Source organism: Lynx rufus, unplaced genomic scaffold (genome assembly GCF_022079265.1).
Source record: "Lynx rufus isolate CCGP_SWC_20201006 ecotype Redwood Valley unplaced genomic scaffold, mLynRuf1.p SCAF_10, whole genome shotgun sequence".
Lineage (NCBI taxonomy): Eukaryota > Metazoa > Chordata > Mammalia > Carnivora > Felidae > Lynx > Lynx rufus.
Genome location: NW_025814824.1, coordinates 63,391,151 through 63,409,657, shown reverse-complemented (window position 1 = coordinate 63,409,657; position 18,507 = coordinate 63,391,151). Strand labels below are relative to the sequence as shown.

Genomic DNA, 18,507 nt, shown 5'->3' with positions numbered 1-18,507 from the left:
AGTACATGACAGGCTAGTTCCAGCACACATCTTCAATTCAGCGTGGTGGGAATAGTACAACAGCTTTAATGCAACCCTATTCCTTAAGACGAACTGGGGCAATCTGGTATTTCATGTGTTTGCCTCCAAGATATTTAGCACCCTTGAGAGTGTAGTTGCATAAAGTAGGGAAATCGAGCCAATTTTTTGAAACAAAAAGACTACTCCTGGCTCTTCTGCTCTTTAAATCATCCCACTGGTACCCACTCTTCTGAGTGTGGGATCATGCCTGTTTGCATTCTCTGACTCAGAAGCTCAACATACAGCCCTTCTAGCACAGTTTAAGAGAGAGATCTTCAGAATTTGCCAAGAGAGGCACCCAGACGTTCATGCGTGCTGAGTGCAGCTCCCTTATCCTTATCAGTCCTGTATCTAAATATATTTATCTTTCAACTAGTGGTGGTACCATTCAGGCTCCATTCAAATTCTCTTTATTTCCAAATAAGTCATTGTCTCCTTAGCCAAACTGGGAGGAAGTCTGGAATCCATCCATTTGGCAAATTTAGTTATTTGCTCTGTGAAGTTGCTCAGGTCAACATACTTCCTTAGCCTTTCTTTTGTTCCTTCCCTCTTCCCTCTCACAGGGAGTCAGGCTTCTCAGGCTCCTGTGGGCTTTCCTTAAAAAGAGGAAAAGCTCATTATGGAATTCGTTCGGAGGCTATGGCGACCACTTGTCCTACTTAGATAGAGGGCTTTGTCTTTCGTAGAAGGCCTACGGGAAAGGTCCTTAGCCCTAAGAAATGAATCTCAAATGGCAGGCTTGAAAGATCAACGTGAGGCCTGTGAAGTGACTTGGGGCTAATTGGGGCAACCCTAACGTTGCCATGGCGTCATGGAAGGAATCAGACTGGCTCAGCGGTCCCACAGATGCGAGCCCAGAGATGTCCCTTATTTCCAAGTGTTGCAGTGTGGTGTCCTCTGGAGTGTGGCTCAGTCATGTACCGACACCGCCCAAGCCCAAGGCCAGGCAATTGGTGTCTGTGGCCAGAGCGCTTGTAATACTTCTGAAAGATCCTTCCAGATGGAAACCGGAAAGCAAAGTAGAAGGATAACACTCACTTTGTCGACTGGACTTCTGTTCTTGGAAATACCATCTGGTAGTCACACATTTAAATGGCCTCTCATTTTGACGAGAAACGGGTAATGTAAAATCCATATAGCCTGCCAGCGCTTTTCAGAATGTCTTACCACGAACAAGGAAATAAAATCAAACCCTCATTGCTGTTATGAAAACAAAATCCTCAAATACGTTTAGAGAATGAGTCACTCACATAAGAGACTCTTAAAAACTGAGAACAAACTGAGGGTTGATGGGGGGTGGGAGGGCGGGGAGGGTGGGTGATGGGTATTGAGGAGGGCACCTTTTGGGATGAGCACTGGGTGTTGTATGGAAACCAATTTGACAATAAATTTCATATATTGAAAAATAAATAAATAAAAGCACGCAAAGTATCCAATGGAAAAAAAAAAAAAGAAAATGAGTCACTCAGAAATCGGGCAACGTGACGCTTGGGTAGCTTACACAAAGTGGAGAGCTCAGAGCTCGCACATTATTCCTTCTGAGAAGCAGAATGCATCTTCCTGTACGATGTGCTTTTCTTACCTACATCATCCCCTGAACCATCTAAGCAGGTACATCACATTGAGAAACCTTTGAAAAGACGCGGACTTGGTTCAGAGGCATCTCGATTTAGGGGAGTCAGGAGGACCTGGGTGCTCACACCGGTGCTGACATGCACAACACTACCTTGGAAGAGTCACGGCTTCGCTGGGCTGTTTGGAGAAGAACCACATTACGTGTGTGAAAGCACATGGTATGGCATCCAGGATGAACAAAGTTTCCAGTGTTCTTTCCCTTCTCGCCTGCCTACCCAACTTCAGCCAGACAGAGCTCAGGTGCGTGTGAGAGCATGAGCGTGGAAATGAAAATAACCTCAGGCCAGAATGAAATGAGAGATCAGGCCAGGTTTTAGCAGAGGTCACTTTCGTTTTTAAGAACGACTAACTTTTTATTGGCAACTCAACATGGGCAGGCTGAAAACCAAGGTTTTCACATCCAGGTTGTGTTTCCAAATGTCCTAATAATTGCAAGAATTTTAAAATTTTGCCTCCACATCTCCAGTCCCACCCACCTCCACTCACACTTGCTCCCATACTCCCCCACGAAAAGACCTACCAGTCATGCCTCTGCTGGCACTGATCTCAGCAGGCATGGAACTAAAGAGTGTAAACATGTGTTGGGTTCACTTCATTGTGGCCCTTCAAATACCCAGGGGATGAAGCTTAAAACAAACGACAGGAGCCGGAGTACATTTTGTGATAACTTTTTTTTCTTCTCTTTAGAAAAAAAAAAAAAGTACAAAAAAAAAGCTAAGAAGAGCCAACATGAAAGTGTCAAGAAAACATTCTGATAGGTCCAGACAAGGGAGTTCCTTCTCTGAAAGGAGTTACACGTTAGTTATTACCATGCTAGAAAAATGAGATGCAGTTAAAATTCTAGAACAATTAAAAGCCACAAAGCCAAGCTGTTGCTCTGCGGCTCTAGGTTGTAGATGCTCCGATACCCTTTCTGCAAAATAATACTGTGCAAACTGTAAAATATTCATTTTCATAGAAAGTCCATACAATATGATATACAAAACTGTTGAGTTGACAGGGGAGACTGGTACTGGTTGCTTTTTGGAAAGAGGTCTGCAGTGTTACCTCCCAGTGCAAGGACATGATTCCAGAAAGATCTTGAGTTTTTTTTTAGATGGGAGAAGACTTTATCTAGGAGAGAACCATATAACCCCAATACCCCTCAAATCCAGGAGTCTCTGCCACTTTTTTATGTAAGTAAGTGACTTCACTAATATAGTACTTTAACTTAGAATACAAAACAGGTTAAGAGACAAGAACACAAAGTTCTTTGTGAAAGGAATGTTTCTTTCTGCCCAATTGATTTGAGATTTACCATTAACCAACATTGCCCTCCCTGCAACTCAAAAGTTAATTTTCATTAAAATTTAAAAGCTCTGGAGGAGGCAGCAAGTGCAGTAATAAAGGGGTAAGGTGAATTGTTACATTAATTTTATTTCTGTGCCTATAAAACTGAGAAAAGAAGGTCTGTGTACAAATATCACAAAACAACATCAATCATTGAATCAATGTGGTTCTTCAATGCACACTGGAACAAGAAGAAAATTTTGTTGGTGTAAAATTCTGGCATAAATATATTAAAGCTGACAAAAAAAATCAGGGCAAGCTACATCACTTCCTCATACAAAAAAATGTACAAAACATTAGCTTCTAACTAGATAAACATAATACTTGTCTTCCAGTTTGACATCAAGTAACTGTGTGTCTTGAAGTATCGAATTGGAGGGTGATAAAAAAAACAGCTTGTGACACATCAGCTGTCTCAGGTGACTTCGGTCATGGAGGCAGAGTGATTCTGTAAAGACAAGCAGGTGTAATCTCAGAGTCGGGCTGATTGACTCGTGCACACTCACTCTTCCCTGGCTGTGCCCTTGCTCTCTTGTCTCCTGACTTCATACAGGCTGTTCCCTCTCCCTGAAATGCTTTTCCAGGGCCTCACAAATGATCACTGTTTCTATTAAATCTTCCCTGATTTTTCAACCAAAAATAAAATAATTTCTGCACCTAAACTTGGTCTCTATAAAGTTGTCCTGTATCATACTTAATCATATTTTAATAGAAACATTTAAGGATCTCAAAGTAACTTCAGCTGCATTCCACATTTTTAATGTGGTGTTTTAATATCAAATGGTTCTGATTTTTGAAAATTTTCTGTATGATTTATTCTTTGAGTCATGAGCTATAAAGAAATGAGTTTAATATTTTCAAATGTACAGGGTTGTTTTAGGTATAGATATCTATTTTTTTCCTAAAGAATGTAACCTGTGTGATATTGATCCTTTACAATTTCTTGAGACTTTTATGTGATTTATTTTCCTAATGTTTCATATGTTTTGAGGATTGTATGTAATGCACATTAGATCTTACTAATCATCTATATTTTCACTATATTTTATTTGCTTATTAATTAGAGAGAAATGTGTTACAATCCATACTATGATTGCAGCTTTGTCCCCTTTTCCTCGTAATTCTATCAATTTGAGCATTTATGGCTTGTTTATATAACCCCTACCTCTTGTTTACATAACTTCTATATACAGGTCCCAACATTTCCTCTTTTGTTTGAACTTAAACCCCCCAGTCCATGGGGTTGGGAAATGACTTAGGAAACTGTGGCTTTAGATCTGATTATTATTGGTTTCTTGATTCCTGTTTATGTTTAAAATACTAGAGATTCATATATTCTTGAGAGCTCGACTACAAATTTTAGAAACTAAGTATTTTGTTTTTCAATGTACTTTTTATCTGTCATGTTTGTGAAAACTAGAGCTTGATGCATTTCTTGCCATAATGTGAAAAATGACTTTTCCTTTATGTCTTCACTTTTATAATATGCTTCCTTTTTGAAAAAAAAATGTTGGGTCAATGCTTTGTTAATTTACATGTTTATAAGATTCCATTTCAGAGTAAGCAGTAAAGATAAAGTAATTCAATAGGCTAACTAAATGGGTGACTGTGGGCAGACTTCTTTAACTTTCCAAGTCTTGTCTTCTATTTATGATATGATGTCTACAATACCACTAGTTTCAAATCAAGGGGGCCCTTAGAATTCCTCTGGGAATATTTTCTGAACTATAAATATTCTTTTACCTCATGATTGTTGGATTAGAACCTCCTGGGGTAAGGTTCTAGGCACCTGGGTCTCAGCACCCATTAGATTCTTTTTCTGCTAAAGAAAAAAAGGTCTCCCCTTCTTCCCAAATCTGGAGACATTGAGAGACTTTACACCACACCCAGAGTGAGTTCATACAATTGTTTCATTTCTAACTTCCTTTTGTTAATATAAACTGTGTTTGACAAGTGCACAGTTGCTCAACACCAAGGGCGTGGAGAAGCAGAGCACGGCTCCAAGCTGGTCTCCTTAGGGTCACAATAACCCTGTGGGATCCTAGAACAGGGTGTCTATGAGATTACAAGAACTCTACAGGACCACAAAATTATGCTTTGGAAACCTGACCATTTTTGTTTTGTTTGGATTCTATAATTACTTTTTGGTTTTTATTTAGTACTTGGGAAAGATGTTAGAAAATGAACCCTGTCTTAATCAACTATGCTAAAGGAATCACGGAAGACAAATATTCAAATTTGAGTTGATTTTCAGAAAGGAATAAAAAGCACTGTAACTCCATGTGGTAAAAGGGAAAGGTGTCTCAGGAGGAAGGAAAGGAGGGTGACCAGGTCCCCTCTCCAGCCAGACAGTCTTCTCCTTGAGGTTTTTTTGTTTTGTTTTGTTTTGTTTTTTTTTTAACATTTATTCATTTTTGAGAGACAGAGACAGAGCATGAGCGGGGAAGGGGCAGAAAGAGAGGGAGACACAGAATCTGAAACAGGCTCCAGGCTCTGAGTTGTCGGCACAGAGCCCGATGCGGGGCTCGAACTCACAAACTGCGAGATCCTGACCTGAGTCGAAGTCGGACACTCAGCCGACTGAGACACCCAGGCGCCCCAACTCCTTGAGGTCTTTTGAACAGTGGGATAGATTTTGCACGTATGAATGCATGCTCTGAAGAGAAGTTCCTATTTTCTCTCAGATTCCAAAAGATCTTCTCCCTGGGAAGATGGTTCTATCCCAGATATTACAAAGGAGTCAGCTTCTAATAGCAACCACAGCTGTTGGAGTTGACTAGGGAGTCCTTGCCCACAGGAGAAACCACAGGGCAGATTTCTTTTGGAAGAACTGTAGCTCAGTTCAAATACAGTATCCCTTACCGCATGTTTCCATTTAATGCTAAATTGCAGACTTCAGAATGGAATTTCTCTTGAATGAAATGCCACGCCCTATGGTATAGTACAGCAGGCGGGGCCTTTGGAATTAGATGGGTCTGTTTTAATTTTAACTGGGTGACCTTGGGCATGTTTCTTAAAATCTTTGTATTTTACTTAACTTACCTACAAAATGGAATTTATAACAATTGTAGGATTATTGTGAGGACTGAATGTGATGGCTTGCAATAAATGCTAATTTTCTTTTCTTGACCCAACAAGTAAAGGGTATAATCATCCTAACTGCCCACATGAAAACATTTTAAATAAAGGTGGATGCTTTGTTACTTGAGTCTTCTATAGTTGGTGTGGAAGGCATCACTTGAGAAGTCAACTTTCTAACCAGCGTCCTGTAGCTTCTCTTTGACTAGCCTGCAGAAGTCCTGTTCACTGTTTCTTATTAATTTCTGTCTTCTGTGGGGGTTAAGATAGTGACTATTGTCTGATTTTTGGTTCTTGCTTTTGTCTAAAGTCTCTAGTTCAGGTTTTGTTTCTGGCTTGCCTCTGCCCCTGTCAAACATTCATTTCATGCCTCACGAATGCCAGGAAATATGGAGAGTAAATAAGATATGGTTCATAGGGTTCAGATCCTCAAGGTCTCCAAGCTCTTGGCAGAGGCAGATATGAAGGGGCATTATTGGCATTAATTGTGCAGGACAATCACACAAGGGTCCATGAGGTCCTTAGGCCCAAGCCTGTTATTCAGAAATGGCCTCGTATCCAGATGGAACGATACACATGGAAACAAAGATACATGGGCAGATTGAAGGAAGTTCAACTGCTGCTCATAGTGAATCATAATATATATTTTAAAGATAATCTTTCATTCTATCTTGTGGAAGAGCAGATTTTGAAATTCTGTTTGGCACTTCATATTTCAATGTAAGTGGAATCCCCCCAAATACGACCTAGATGTCTCTATGACCTCTGTGGTCATTATCAATGGTCCTGAGGGAGAAGACAGAGAGAAGTCTGGAGAAGGCTTCCAACAGAGGGTAGTGCTTGAGTGGTGTTTGGCAGAAGGATGGGGTCCAAAGTCGATGTCCTTGAATTGGGACATTTAAGGCAAAGTAGAGAGCATTTAAAAGAACACAGAGACTCCCATGTTTGTGGAACTCAGTAGGTATTTGTTTGCTTTTAAAACTCACCTTTGTCTTCAGTTGCTTCACCTCAAAAGTAGAGGAAACCACTCTGATCTTATCAGGTACAGAAACATAATTAGATAGGGAAGACCAGAGAAAGTCTATCTCACCATTTCATTACAAGGGATCATGATTTAGCTCCTTTGTCACTCAACCTGCATCGATAGGCTGTATATAAATAAACCAGCAATAGATTTTTTAGTATGTTACTTTTTTTTTTTTTTACATTTATTTATTTTTGAGAAACAGAGTGAGACAAAGCGTGAGCGGGGGAGAGGCAGAGAGAGAAGGAGACACAGAATCTGAAGCAGGCTCTAGGCTCTGAGCAAGCGGTCAGCACAGAGCCTGATGCGGGGCTCGAACCCACAAGCTGTGAGATCATGACCTGAGCCGAAGTCGACGCTCAACTGACTGAGCCACTCAGGTGCCCCTTAGTATGTTACTTCTTAATTAAATCAAGTCAAAACGTTCACCTTAATACAGGTTGGGGGAAAAATAAACAAAATACTCGGCTCTGGGTTTAATGGAGAGCCCTAGTTTTCCCAAGATGGAAATAGCTTTAGTGTTTGTTTTTCTTGTTAGTAAAATTAGAAAGACTTCACTAAATGTGAAAAGAAATAGGAGAGTTCATCTCAGATACCGGATAGTTAATAATCTTTAATAAGGGAAAATATTATTTTATACTATATTGATAATTCCAGTGGGAAGTGATTTGCTTTTCCCTTGTACTATCTATGAAAATGGTTTTGTAAGGATATAAACATAAACACGATTTCAAGATGAATAGATTATTACAGGAAAACATTTTAGTGGGACTCAGCCTGGCCTGACAGTAGAACCCTGTTTTGTTATTGGTTATCTTCTTCTCTGCTTAGAGAACCACTCATCTCAGCTCTCCTGCTTGCTAGCTACGTGGCCTCAGGCAAATTCGGTGAACATCGCTATCTTCATATTCCTATTAATTTTTTTTAACGTTTATTTATTTTTGAAGGGGAGAGAGAGAGAGACAGACAGAGCGACAGAGTGCGAGCAGGGAAAGGGGCAGAGAGAGAGCGAGGGAGACACGGAATCCGAAGCAGGCTCCAAGCTCTGAGCTGTCAGCACAGAGCCCAAAGTGGGGCTTGAACCCACGAACCGTGAGATCATGACCTGAGCTGAAGTTGGACGCTTGACTGAGCCCACCAGGCACCCCCATATTCCTATTTTTTAATCTGTGCAGTGGGACTTCCCTATCGATTCAATAGGTTTTCGTTCAAATAAGAATGTAGTTGTAAAGCACCTAGCAACTGTCCCAGGCAAAAACAAGTGTTTGATACTATCTCTCGAGGCTGCTTTCACTTGGCGAATCTTCTGCATGGCATTTCCTGTCTTCTCAGACAGAATACACTTCTTTTTCTTCATTTGGATTCACAAAGCACCTTGGGAACCTCTGATTCAGTATGCCATATTATGACTACTCACTTATATCCACCTTCCTGATTATCTGTGAGTTCTTCGAGGACAAGGACTGTGCAGCTAATCATTTTCTGTATCTCTGACATTTACATCAGGGCCTTGGTTCATAAGTGAGTATGGTTGCATTAAAATTTTTTGATTGTGGTCATCAAAATAGATGCAAAAGGACACTTAGTAACCTTTTTAATGTTTGTTTTTTTTAATGTGCTTCCAGCTTACATCTATTGCTGAATGTAACAAAACCTTTCTCTTTCTAAATATTGTCCTAGTCACTAAACAAGATTGGCCTCCCACATAATTGGTCCAAATTTCATAAATGTGGTATTACATAGGTCAAGGTGTCTTAAAGCAGCTGGGGTTTAAGTTAGACATTACTAAGAACTTCCTGAGGATTCATGATTGCCACGCCCCAGAATAAATACAGGACTATTGAGAGAAGATTGAAGTTCTTGAAGCCTTTACCTCAGATTTGATTAGTGTTGAGTGGATTCAGTGGTATCCTGCTTCCAGTAGAGGAATGGATTAGCTGACCTCCCAAGATAACCGGCCTTGAGCCTGTGGGTTTGGTTTGCTAAAACCACTTTACTGTACCTGTGCGCTTAAGGTTTCCAGAGGGCTTTCTATCCTTGGGAAAGCCATTAGGGGCACTCCACGGGGATCCTCGGGTTTGGATTTGGAAGGAGATCCTTGTGTTCCTTTAAAGTTATGGACCACACACATTCCCTGCAGGATGAGGGGAAAAAAGACTGGAGTCAGACTAGAGCCATCTATGCCTGGGCACCTCTGAGGATGGCAGGCCTTTCCCCCTAGAACATCGCTGCCATAGTGACTGTCTTCTTTTGAGCCAGTGGGTCATAGGGGCCATGCAAAGACCTCGGGCATAGTTTAGGGTGTCTACTGAACATGTCTAGGGGCTGATGAAGCATCTGACTGATAACCACGTGGCCAGTGGTAATCAATCCACCCCACTAAGCCTGTTTCCTCACCTGTGAATGGAAATAACAACACCTATCTCACAGATCTGAAATGATTCAAAGACACAACGAATGTAAATCATCTTATAACAGCAGCATAATTTATTGAGGGCCACTCTGTGTCTGGCATGGTCCTGAGGACTTCACCTTCCTTCATTTAACTCACTCAGCAATCTTACAAGGGAGGGACTATTATCATATTCAACTTGGGTAAGGAGGCACAGAGAAGTTAGAGAACTTGCCCAAGGTCACACAGAAATTTCAACTCCACAGCCCCTTAATCATACCACTCTACTCTTTTGCCTCTTAACAAGCGCCAAACATATAGCAAATGATCCATGCTGACGAGTCTTTCACTCCTAAGATGACCCTCCCTAAATTATGTGACTACTGTTTGCTTGAGATTAAATACCTCAAAATCGTGGCACTTTTCCTTTATTGCTTCCATGAAAATACTTTCCCTCTAAACGACTGCTCACTTTTATTTCTTACTGAGGCCCTCCTTCATAACCGAGTCTGTTTTTACCATCTTCTCTGCTTCTTTTGCCCTCGTAGAGTTTATCTGTCTTTTTCCACTGTCTTCATTGTTCGGCATCTTTGTTTCTATACCCAGTATCTTTGAATCTTTCCTGTCACTCTTCAAACCCTGCAGAACATTTATATAAATATTCTCTACTTGGCTTTCTTCCACCTCACTCTCCAGCTCTGCTTAAACCCCCTCGATTCAGGAAATGGGGGAACTGGGAAACATAGGAACTCTGAAGTTGGAAAGACCCAGGTCAGATTTATAGCTTATTGGCTGGGTGGCCATTGAGTAAGTTATTTATCTTTGAGCCCCATTTTCTTCATCTGTAAAATGAGGATAAGAATAGTGTTAGGGTTGTCCTAGGAGCACATGAGTTGGTGTATATACAGATTAGGGCACGTAGTAATTGCTCAACTAATCACCAACCCCTGCCCTGGATGCTTTAATCTTCACAATGCATATGTGCTCTAAAGTATGCTCCTGAGTATCTCACAGAGTCTTCTCTTCCTGTCTTCCTGTCCAAGTCTCCACTTTGGGAGGCTTCCAGTCTCTTCGAAGACATCTTTCCCCTCCCATTTCCAAGCTCAGTGTGTGTGCGCATGTGAAGTGTGCACATGTGCACATGCAGACAACAGGAAGAGCATGGGGTCTGTCTCTGCCAGGGTAATTCAGCAACAGTTCTGGGTCTTACATAAAGACCATTTGTGGAAAACAAAATTGGACATTTGCCATCAACTGGGAAGGCAAGAACAGAGCAAATAATAACTAAGTGGTAGGAAACAGGGCTGCAAGTTAGTGAGAGAAAGGAAGGTTAATACTAAGGCAGAATTTGTACATGTGGCCTTAGAAAATGCAAAGGATGTCACAGATTTCATCCCATAAAGACCTCATGAAATACCTCGGGACAGTCTGTACAGTTCTTCGTCTCTAGCTGGGGATGTTGGTCCCGGGACTGATGGACAGCAAAATTTTTTGGCTTTTGAGCCTAAGCCTTCACTGATGGACTATTGATCTGTTTTTGAAAACCCTCTCTTCTCTTGAAGTCACCCGCCCTTTCCAAACTCTTTTTTTTTTTAATTTTTTTTTCAACGTTTATTTATTTTTGGGACAGAGAGATACAGAGCATGAACGGGGGAGGGGCAGAGAGAGAGGGAGACACAGAATCGGAAACAGGCTCCAGGCTCCGAGCCATCAGCCCAGAGCCTGACGCGGGGCTCGAACTCACGGACCGCGAGATCGTGACCTGGCTGAAGTCGGAAGCTTAACCGACTGCGCCACCCAGGCGCCCCTCCAAACTCTTTTAAAAGCAATCATTGGGAAATATCTCCTATGAGAGATCAACACCTCAGGATCATTCAGCACCGCTTTTCCTGCAGCTTCACACAGACAATTTGCATTGAAGTCCTTCATCTTTCACTTTAGAAAGAAAGCCTGGATCCATTTAAAATAATTTGGAATTAAAATGGAGCTTCCCCATCTCCATGGGGAGATCGGTGTTTTGAGCAACTGGGAGCATTTCCTGTATCTCAGCAGGTAAAAATGTTGGAAACTCTGAGTTAGAAGTTAGGAGAGGCATAGGTGTATTTAGTGTGTTGGGAAGGGCAAGGAGGAAGGCTAGGACAAGGAAGAATCATCTATGTATAATGCCAGTCTCTATAGGTGCTTTGGACCAGGGTAGGCAGAATGGGAGGAGGGACATCCGGACTGTGATGGCTATTGTCTTTTAGGGGAAGCTTGCTGAATATTATTAGGGGATTCATTTCATGCACAACATAGGACTCTCCAGTCCCAGTGATTTACTGTAAATCCTTCCAGGTATACTTTAAATCCCTGAAGAGTATTTACAAATTGTACCCCTGTGGTATGCCCTTGTGATAAAATACTACACAGCAAGAAAGATAAATGAATTATTGAGACATGCTACAATGGATGGATCTCAAAATAATCATGTCAGGTGAAAGACGGCCAAGAAAATGAATATACACTATATAGTTCCATTCATATGAAATCCTAGAAAAGGCAAACTAATATAGAGTGTTGGAGAGATCAGTGGTTTCTTGGGAATGAGGGGAATGGATGAGAGAAAGATATATGTATGTCAAAATTTATCAAATTGTACACTTCATGTGGCATCTATTATCTGCCTATTATAGTTCAATAAAACTGTACAAAGACAAAAATAAAAATTAACCTCTTCTCTTCCAGTCCAACTAAGATTAAGAAATTTCCTAGTTGATCAGGTGGTGAGGCCCCCATCTATTTGAGGAACTAAAATCATCAGAAAAGTAAAGATACGGAGAAAACTGTATCAGCCAAAACTCTTCTCCAGAAAGATTATTATATGTGGTTGAGAAGCCACTTAGAGTGGAAATAAGCGGTCTGAGAGCCAAGTGCAGGTGAGAGCAGAAGCCTTCTAAAAAGCCTGGGAGTGGCTAGAGGAGTGTTTTCATACTGCAGAGTGGGATATGCAAGTCTGGGCCAGAGCAGAGTTTCTGAGGATGCGGGAGAAGGGAGTGTCTGCTTCCACCCAGGCTCTTTGTCTTCTGTTCTTCCCTCCTTAGTTTCTGCTCTCGATACATTCTGAACAGATATTTAAAGAACATTGCTTTAAAAATAAAATAAAGAACACTGCTTTGAAGGTACGCCAAATTACTAGTCTGCTGGACCCCAGTCCACAGCCCAGTGTTGAAGGAAGCAGAGCAAGCCGTCCTCCACAGGCATTCGTCTTTCTGACCCCTTGGGGGAACATGCAGTCAGATTTCTGAAAGAAAGGGTGCTTGAGAAGTCATTTTTGTAGCAAAAGGATGCGTAATACTTGGAAGAAAGTCGCAACTCACAAGGCTGGGGCAGGAGGAACACGGACTTACACTGTGAAGTCTGGCTAACCTGACAGCCTTGCAGAGGGCACGAGAGGGAAAAAGGTAGAAAGAGGGAAGCTAACCTACCAGAAACAGGGCTACAGCAGTGCCCAGGATGAAGCCCGCAATCACGTCGGAGCAGTGGTTCCGATACTCAGAGACCCGATTAAGGCCTGTCAGGAAGGCTGTGCAGAGGGTCCCGAGGCACAGCACTGGTTTAGCCAGCCGACTGCTCTTTGTCTTGATTGTGCTTGTGATGTACATCTGGAACAGGACAGAGACCAGCAAGTGACAGGCAGCCTCCTTGTGCGGTGCAAACACATACATGCACAGACATGCACCAGCACATGCAACAGGGGCCGCGCCCAAGTGGCCACACTGACTAGTTGAACAATTCCACTAAGTCAGGTAGGAAAGAATTTGGGTGGGAAACCAGTGCAGCAAGAACAATGGATGGCCGTCTCCTAATCATGTTTTGTGTTCTAGTGGGCCCGTAAACAGAAATAGCGATGCAGAGAGTGACCGCATAATGAACATCAGAGTGTGCAAGTTTTATGCAACAAATTAAAGAATCACTTGGAGTATAAGGAAACCCACATAGAATCTCAGATACCGAAGAAACCTTCTGTGAGAATGAATTTTATGAAAGAGAAGGCCAGGTAGGCGAGTGGCTAATACGTTTTACTTTTGGTGTCTCCCAGAGTTCTAGCTGATTCTTCACACTTGTGAGCAACAAACACAAAAGCATTGACTGGTTAGTTGATTGGCCGCATTAGAACTTCCAGATGGGTGTGTCACACAAAGAGGTTTCAGTTGTGCTAAATTCTCACGTTCCTTGGAACAGCTGTGATCGGCTCTCTGCATTCATTTACTCTGGTGTTTAAATTTTTAAAAAATGTTTTATTTCTTTCTGAGAGAGAGAGTGCAAGCCGGGAGGGGCAGAGAGAAGGGGACAGAGGATCTGAAGTGGGCACTGCGCTGACAGCACGAGTGAGTCTGAGTGAGGCTGGAACTCATGAACCGCAAGATCATGACCTGAGCCGAAGTTGGAGGCTTAACCTACTGAGCCGCCCAGGTGCCCCTACTCTAGTCGTGTTTGAACTCTATGTGTTTTAAAATATCGAACTTTTCTATGGGTTCCCCGACATCCAAAAGGTTGGGAAAGGAGTTCCTGACCTGAGGAAAAGATGATGAAATTTATGGCACCTGAGATGTGGGCTGTTCTTATCTATTGTGAGGGGCTTGGCAACACTCTTAAAGTTTCATCGGCTCAGTTATCAAATGTATGTCTGGTGGCCTAGAGCCTCTTTCAAAGAAGTAAACACGGTTCGATCACCTGTGCAATGGTTATAAGAAACCACTAGAGGGCATTACTGATCCATCCCATCATTTCTTTAGAGCCGATAAATGAATTTGCAACTCTGAGAAATAGTATGCTAATACTTACAGTCTACAGTGTGTTTGTATGGCCTGAGCACATACAGGTTCAGTGGATGCATTTTACAATGTTACAATGGAAACTTTTACTTTTGTAGAATGTTTCAACAGTGGTGTGAATACAGAAGATGGAATTCTCTATCACATGTAATAGATGACCTACAAAAGTATGGTTTGATCAGTTACAAAAATTAGAGCACATTACACCATTCTGGGGCTGTATAGGAAATGTTACTTAACATCTACACTAGATATATTTAACTCTAGTATTTTATCTTTTTATGTTGTTTTAATTATACCCTTTATCAATCTTTCCTATAAGATTACAAACTATAAGAACAGGGGCTTAGGGTTAGTGTTCTTCACGGTATTAACTAGTCCTTAGGAGATCTTTGTTGAGTAATTTCTGAAAGCACTTCACACATAACAGGGGCTCAAAAAATGTTCACACAATTGGAGTCTTGTATCACGGTTTATCTGATTATAGTCTGTGGGGCATGATTTGAATTGGATTATATCTGAATCCTTGAAAACATCTGCTATTCTGAGCAGACTTTTTTCTCAAAAGAAATTTGTATCTCATTTGATGAGACAATAGATTATTATGAGTAACAGATTTATTTTTATAACGTCCTACAAATTTCACACCTCAGTGGCTTGAGTTCGATAAATATGGGTAGGAAAAGGGTTCAGGAGTACATTGCTTCATAGAACTTAGGCTGTAGATAATTTAGAACAAATGTATATTTTGAAAGTTGGAGAACATGCCAAATGCCTGAGAGGATTTTCTTTGTTTAAAGAATACATGGTCGGCCTGCCTATCTATCTATCTATCTATCTATCTATCTATCTATCATAAAGCAAAGCTCACCAAGCTACGATTGATCTGTTTGAGGCTTCTATATTATCTATGTGCATGTTTCCTAACAGGGGGCAGCTGAAGTCATTTTTTCTCTCCTATTCATTAAAGAGCAGGTTTAAAAGGAATAACTAGGAAGACTAATTTTGGGTAATTGGTGGTTGACAAATTCATCCTATAGATGTGATCTTGTGAATGTGATGCCAAGGAGCCATCATTTTAAAGAGAATATTCAGCAGTTTACTTGACGCTGTGCTGAGTAGACCAGACGTGTAGTCAGTCCCCTTCTTTCCACCCTGAATGTAGGCATCCAGGTGCTGGCAGGGACGCCCTTCAACTGGAGGCAGAGTCTCAGCAGAGAGTGCAGTTACCCTCACTTGAGGGGGTGGGAACATGCTCTCCTGGGAGGTGGGGGCGAGTCTTGCTCAGAACCTCTGGGAAGAATGGATTATTTCAAAGGGGTCTTTCCTCTGCCTTCTCCTTCCCTTCTATTGAGACTCACTAGACTAGTCCTACCTGGAACATAAAGTTCAAGTAAGGAAAAGATGTGTTTTTGACCAATAGTTGTTCTTCCCCAGGGAAATGCATAGGCTATCGGCCTTTGAGCTGATCCCTCTACCTGTGTGCTCTTGTTTCTAAGGAAGCATAGGCCAGAGAAAGGGGAGATGAAGTCATTTCCAAAATGGATGCAATTAAAGAGTAGGAAAGTAAAAGGGACAGCATGGTTTCTTCTTGTATTTTAAGATGTGGGACCCACTTTAGGTTTTCTCTGTGACGAAAGCAAACAATGTAGAGAGAACATTGTACACTAGCGGGGGCAGTCAAAGCCTGTAGGATTTGGGGAGCAGGGACAAGTGAACTTTCGGGTGTTGGGGATCTGGTAGGATCACCCTTCTGTTCTGGGTAAACGGTGAAGAAGAGTGTCGGGAGGAGCAGAGGAAAGCTGTGTTTTCAACGTTTTTATTTATTTTTGGGACAGAGAGAGACAGAGCATGAACGGGGGAGGGGCAGAGAGAGAGGGAGACACAGAATCGGAAACGGGCTCCAGGCTCTGAGCCATCAGCCCAGAGCCCGACGCGGGGCTCAAACTCACGGACCGCGAGATCGTGACCTGGCTGAAGTCGGACGCTTAACCGACTGCGCCACCCAGGCGCCCCGGAAAGCTGTGTTTTTATCCCGGGTCTGTTACACTACCCATGCAGCCGTTCACATTAATGCCCACACCTGCAAACTTGCAGGCAGGTGTGAGAAATGTATGCTGTCCTGGAACCAGTGGAACTTTGGCAAAGAGTGCTGTTGCGAGCAGTGGGAGGATCCCCGACAGGGTGCCAGACCCAGAAGCCTGGGTCCCAGGTCTAACTGTGGGTTCTTACCTATTTCTCTGGGGCTCAGTTTCTGCATCTGTAAAATGGGAAGATTTGACTAAGAGATTATCCACATTCCCAAGTCAATATCCTCTGGCAGCTCGGTATGTTACCCTGGGGTGTTGGGGCGGGGGGGGGGAGGCAACGGTATGGTGCTATGCAGGAGAAACATGTTGTAACAGGACTTTAAAAATCACTCTAAGTGACTGTGACAAAAAAATGAAGGTGAGGAGGGCAGAAAGACATGTATCCCAGCCGACATCTCATCTTGGGAGTGCCGGCAAGACTGGGCTACTCACCGTGGCATATAAGGCGGAATAAATGCTCAGAGCGGCATGTTTGGAGGGAAAGGACCTCCGAGCCTTTTCTATCACTTCCATGTCCCCGGTACAAATGTTGCCATTGTTTATGAACTGGTGGTGTGCTCGGCAGTCTGTACTGGTGTAGTTCGGCTTGCACACTGTCAGGAAGTACGGGGTTAGGTGCCCCGTGACCACCTGTCCGGCGTTTACAAAAATGTCAGTAGCAAAAAGTCCGAAGGCAAATACCCCTACAAGGAGATTTGAAACGATTAGCAATGGTGAGGTGCACCGTCGGTTGGTTTTGTCCCTGAGAGGAAAACATAGCAGTGAGAGTCCATCAGAACCTACCAAAAATGATCTTGCCAAATTGTCTCCCCAACCTTTATCTTGCAGGGAGCGGTGCCTGCTTCCCAAATCATTATTCCATTCAAATTGATGCAGATATTCTGCGGTTAGCATTTTATCATTTTGTATAAACCAGAAGCAGCATGTTCTAATGGGAAGGACTAGATTTGGGGAATCATACAGATTTGGGCTCCATCCAGCCCCAACGTTGCTGACATTCACAGAAGTTATTTGCCTTCTCTGAACCTTGGTACCCTCAGTCACAAAATGGTCAGGGGGAGTGATACCTCTTGGGGGGCAAGATTAAGTAGGATAGGTACAAAATACTCCCTTTAGCGTCAATAGCTACTCAACATCAGTTCCTTTTTTTTTTTTCCTGTAGAAAATATATTCTGCCTACTCATGTTTGGAAATGCAAATACTCTGAGGAGGGGATATTTATGACATCATGGCGGCTGAAGTGAATGAGGTCGTTAGGGAGTTATCCTTAAAGATAAAAAAGGTCATTCCAGAAACTCGATTGAATTGGATGTTTCATTTGACAGTTGGGCAGAGAAAATGAGAAGGGAGAGTGTTAAAGAAAAATGTTGGTGACTGTATCGGTTTCATACAGCTGCTGTAAAAAGTTACCACAAACAGAGTAGCTTAAAACAACACAAGTGTATCTTCTTAGAGTTCTAGAGGTAGGTTTCCCTGGGTGAAATCAACAGGTTAGCAGGATTGTGTTCCTTCTGGAAGCTTGAGGGTAGAATTCATTTCTTGCCTTTTCCAGATTCTAAGCTGTTTTAAATTCCTTATCTGTGACCCCCTTCTAGCAAATTATGTCACTATGACCTCTGCTTCCATTGTCACATTTTCTTTGACTCAGAGTTTCCTGCCTCCCCCCCCCCGCCTTTTTTTTTAAAGTTATTTATCTTGAGAGAGAGATTTTGAGTGAGAGAGAGAGAGAGCGAGAGCGCGCGAGAGAGCGCGCGCAGGGGAGGGACACACAGAGAGAGATTTCAGAGCGCGCGCAGGGGAGGGACACACAGAGAGAGATTTCCAAGCAGGCTCCGTGCTGCAGGCACAAAGCCCAGCGTGAGGCTCAAACCCACGAACTGTGAGATCACGACCTGAGCTGAAACCAAAAACAGGACGCTTAACGGACTGAACCACCCAGGCACCCCTCCTGCCTGCCTCCCTCTTATAAGGACTTTTGATTACATTGGGTCCACCTGTCCAACCCAGGATAATCTCCTCAACTCAAAAGCCTGAGTTTAATCACACCTGTAACTTCCCGTTTGTCATATAAGGTAACAAATCCAC

General features: G+C 42.4%; 1 protein-coding gene across 1 annotated transcript in view; it reads right to left on the bottom strand.

The window, feature by feature from the left end:
* Positions 1–3,400: 3,400 nt before the first annotated feature.
* PLPPR1 (phospholipid phosphatase related 1) overlaps positions 3,401–18,507 on the bottom strand; it is a 127,408-nt gene continuing 112,301 nt past the window's right edge. The window contains exons 4-7 of the mRNA XM_047099060.1: positions 16,855–17,105; positions 12,983–13,159; positions 9,129–9,260; positions 3,401–3,472 (exon numbers count right to left, since the gene is read on the bottom strand). Coding sequence (XP_046955016.1) covers positions 3,440–3,472; positions 9,129–9,260; positions 12,983–13,159; positions 16,855–17,105 — 593 coding nt within the window. The 3' untranslated portion in view covers positions 3,401–3,439. The remainder of the gene's footprint in view (positions 3,473–9,128; positions 9,261–12,982; positions 13,160–16,854; positions 17,106–18,507) is intronic.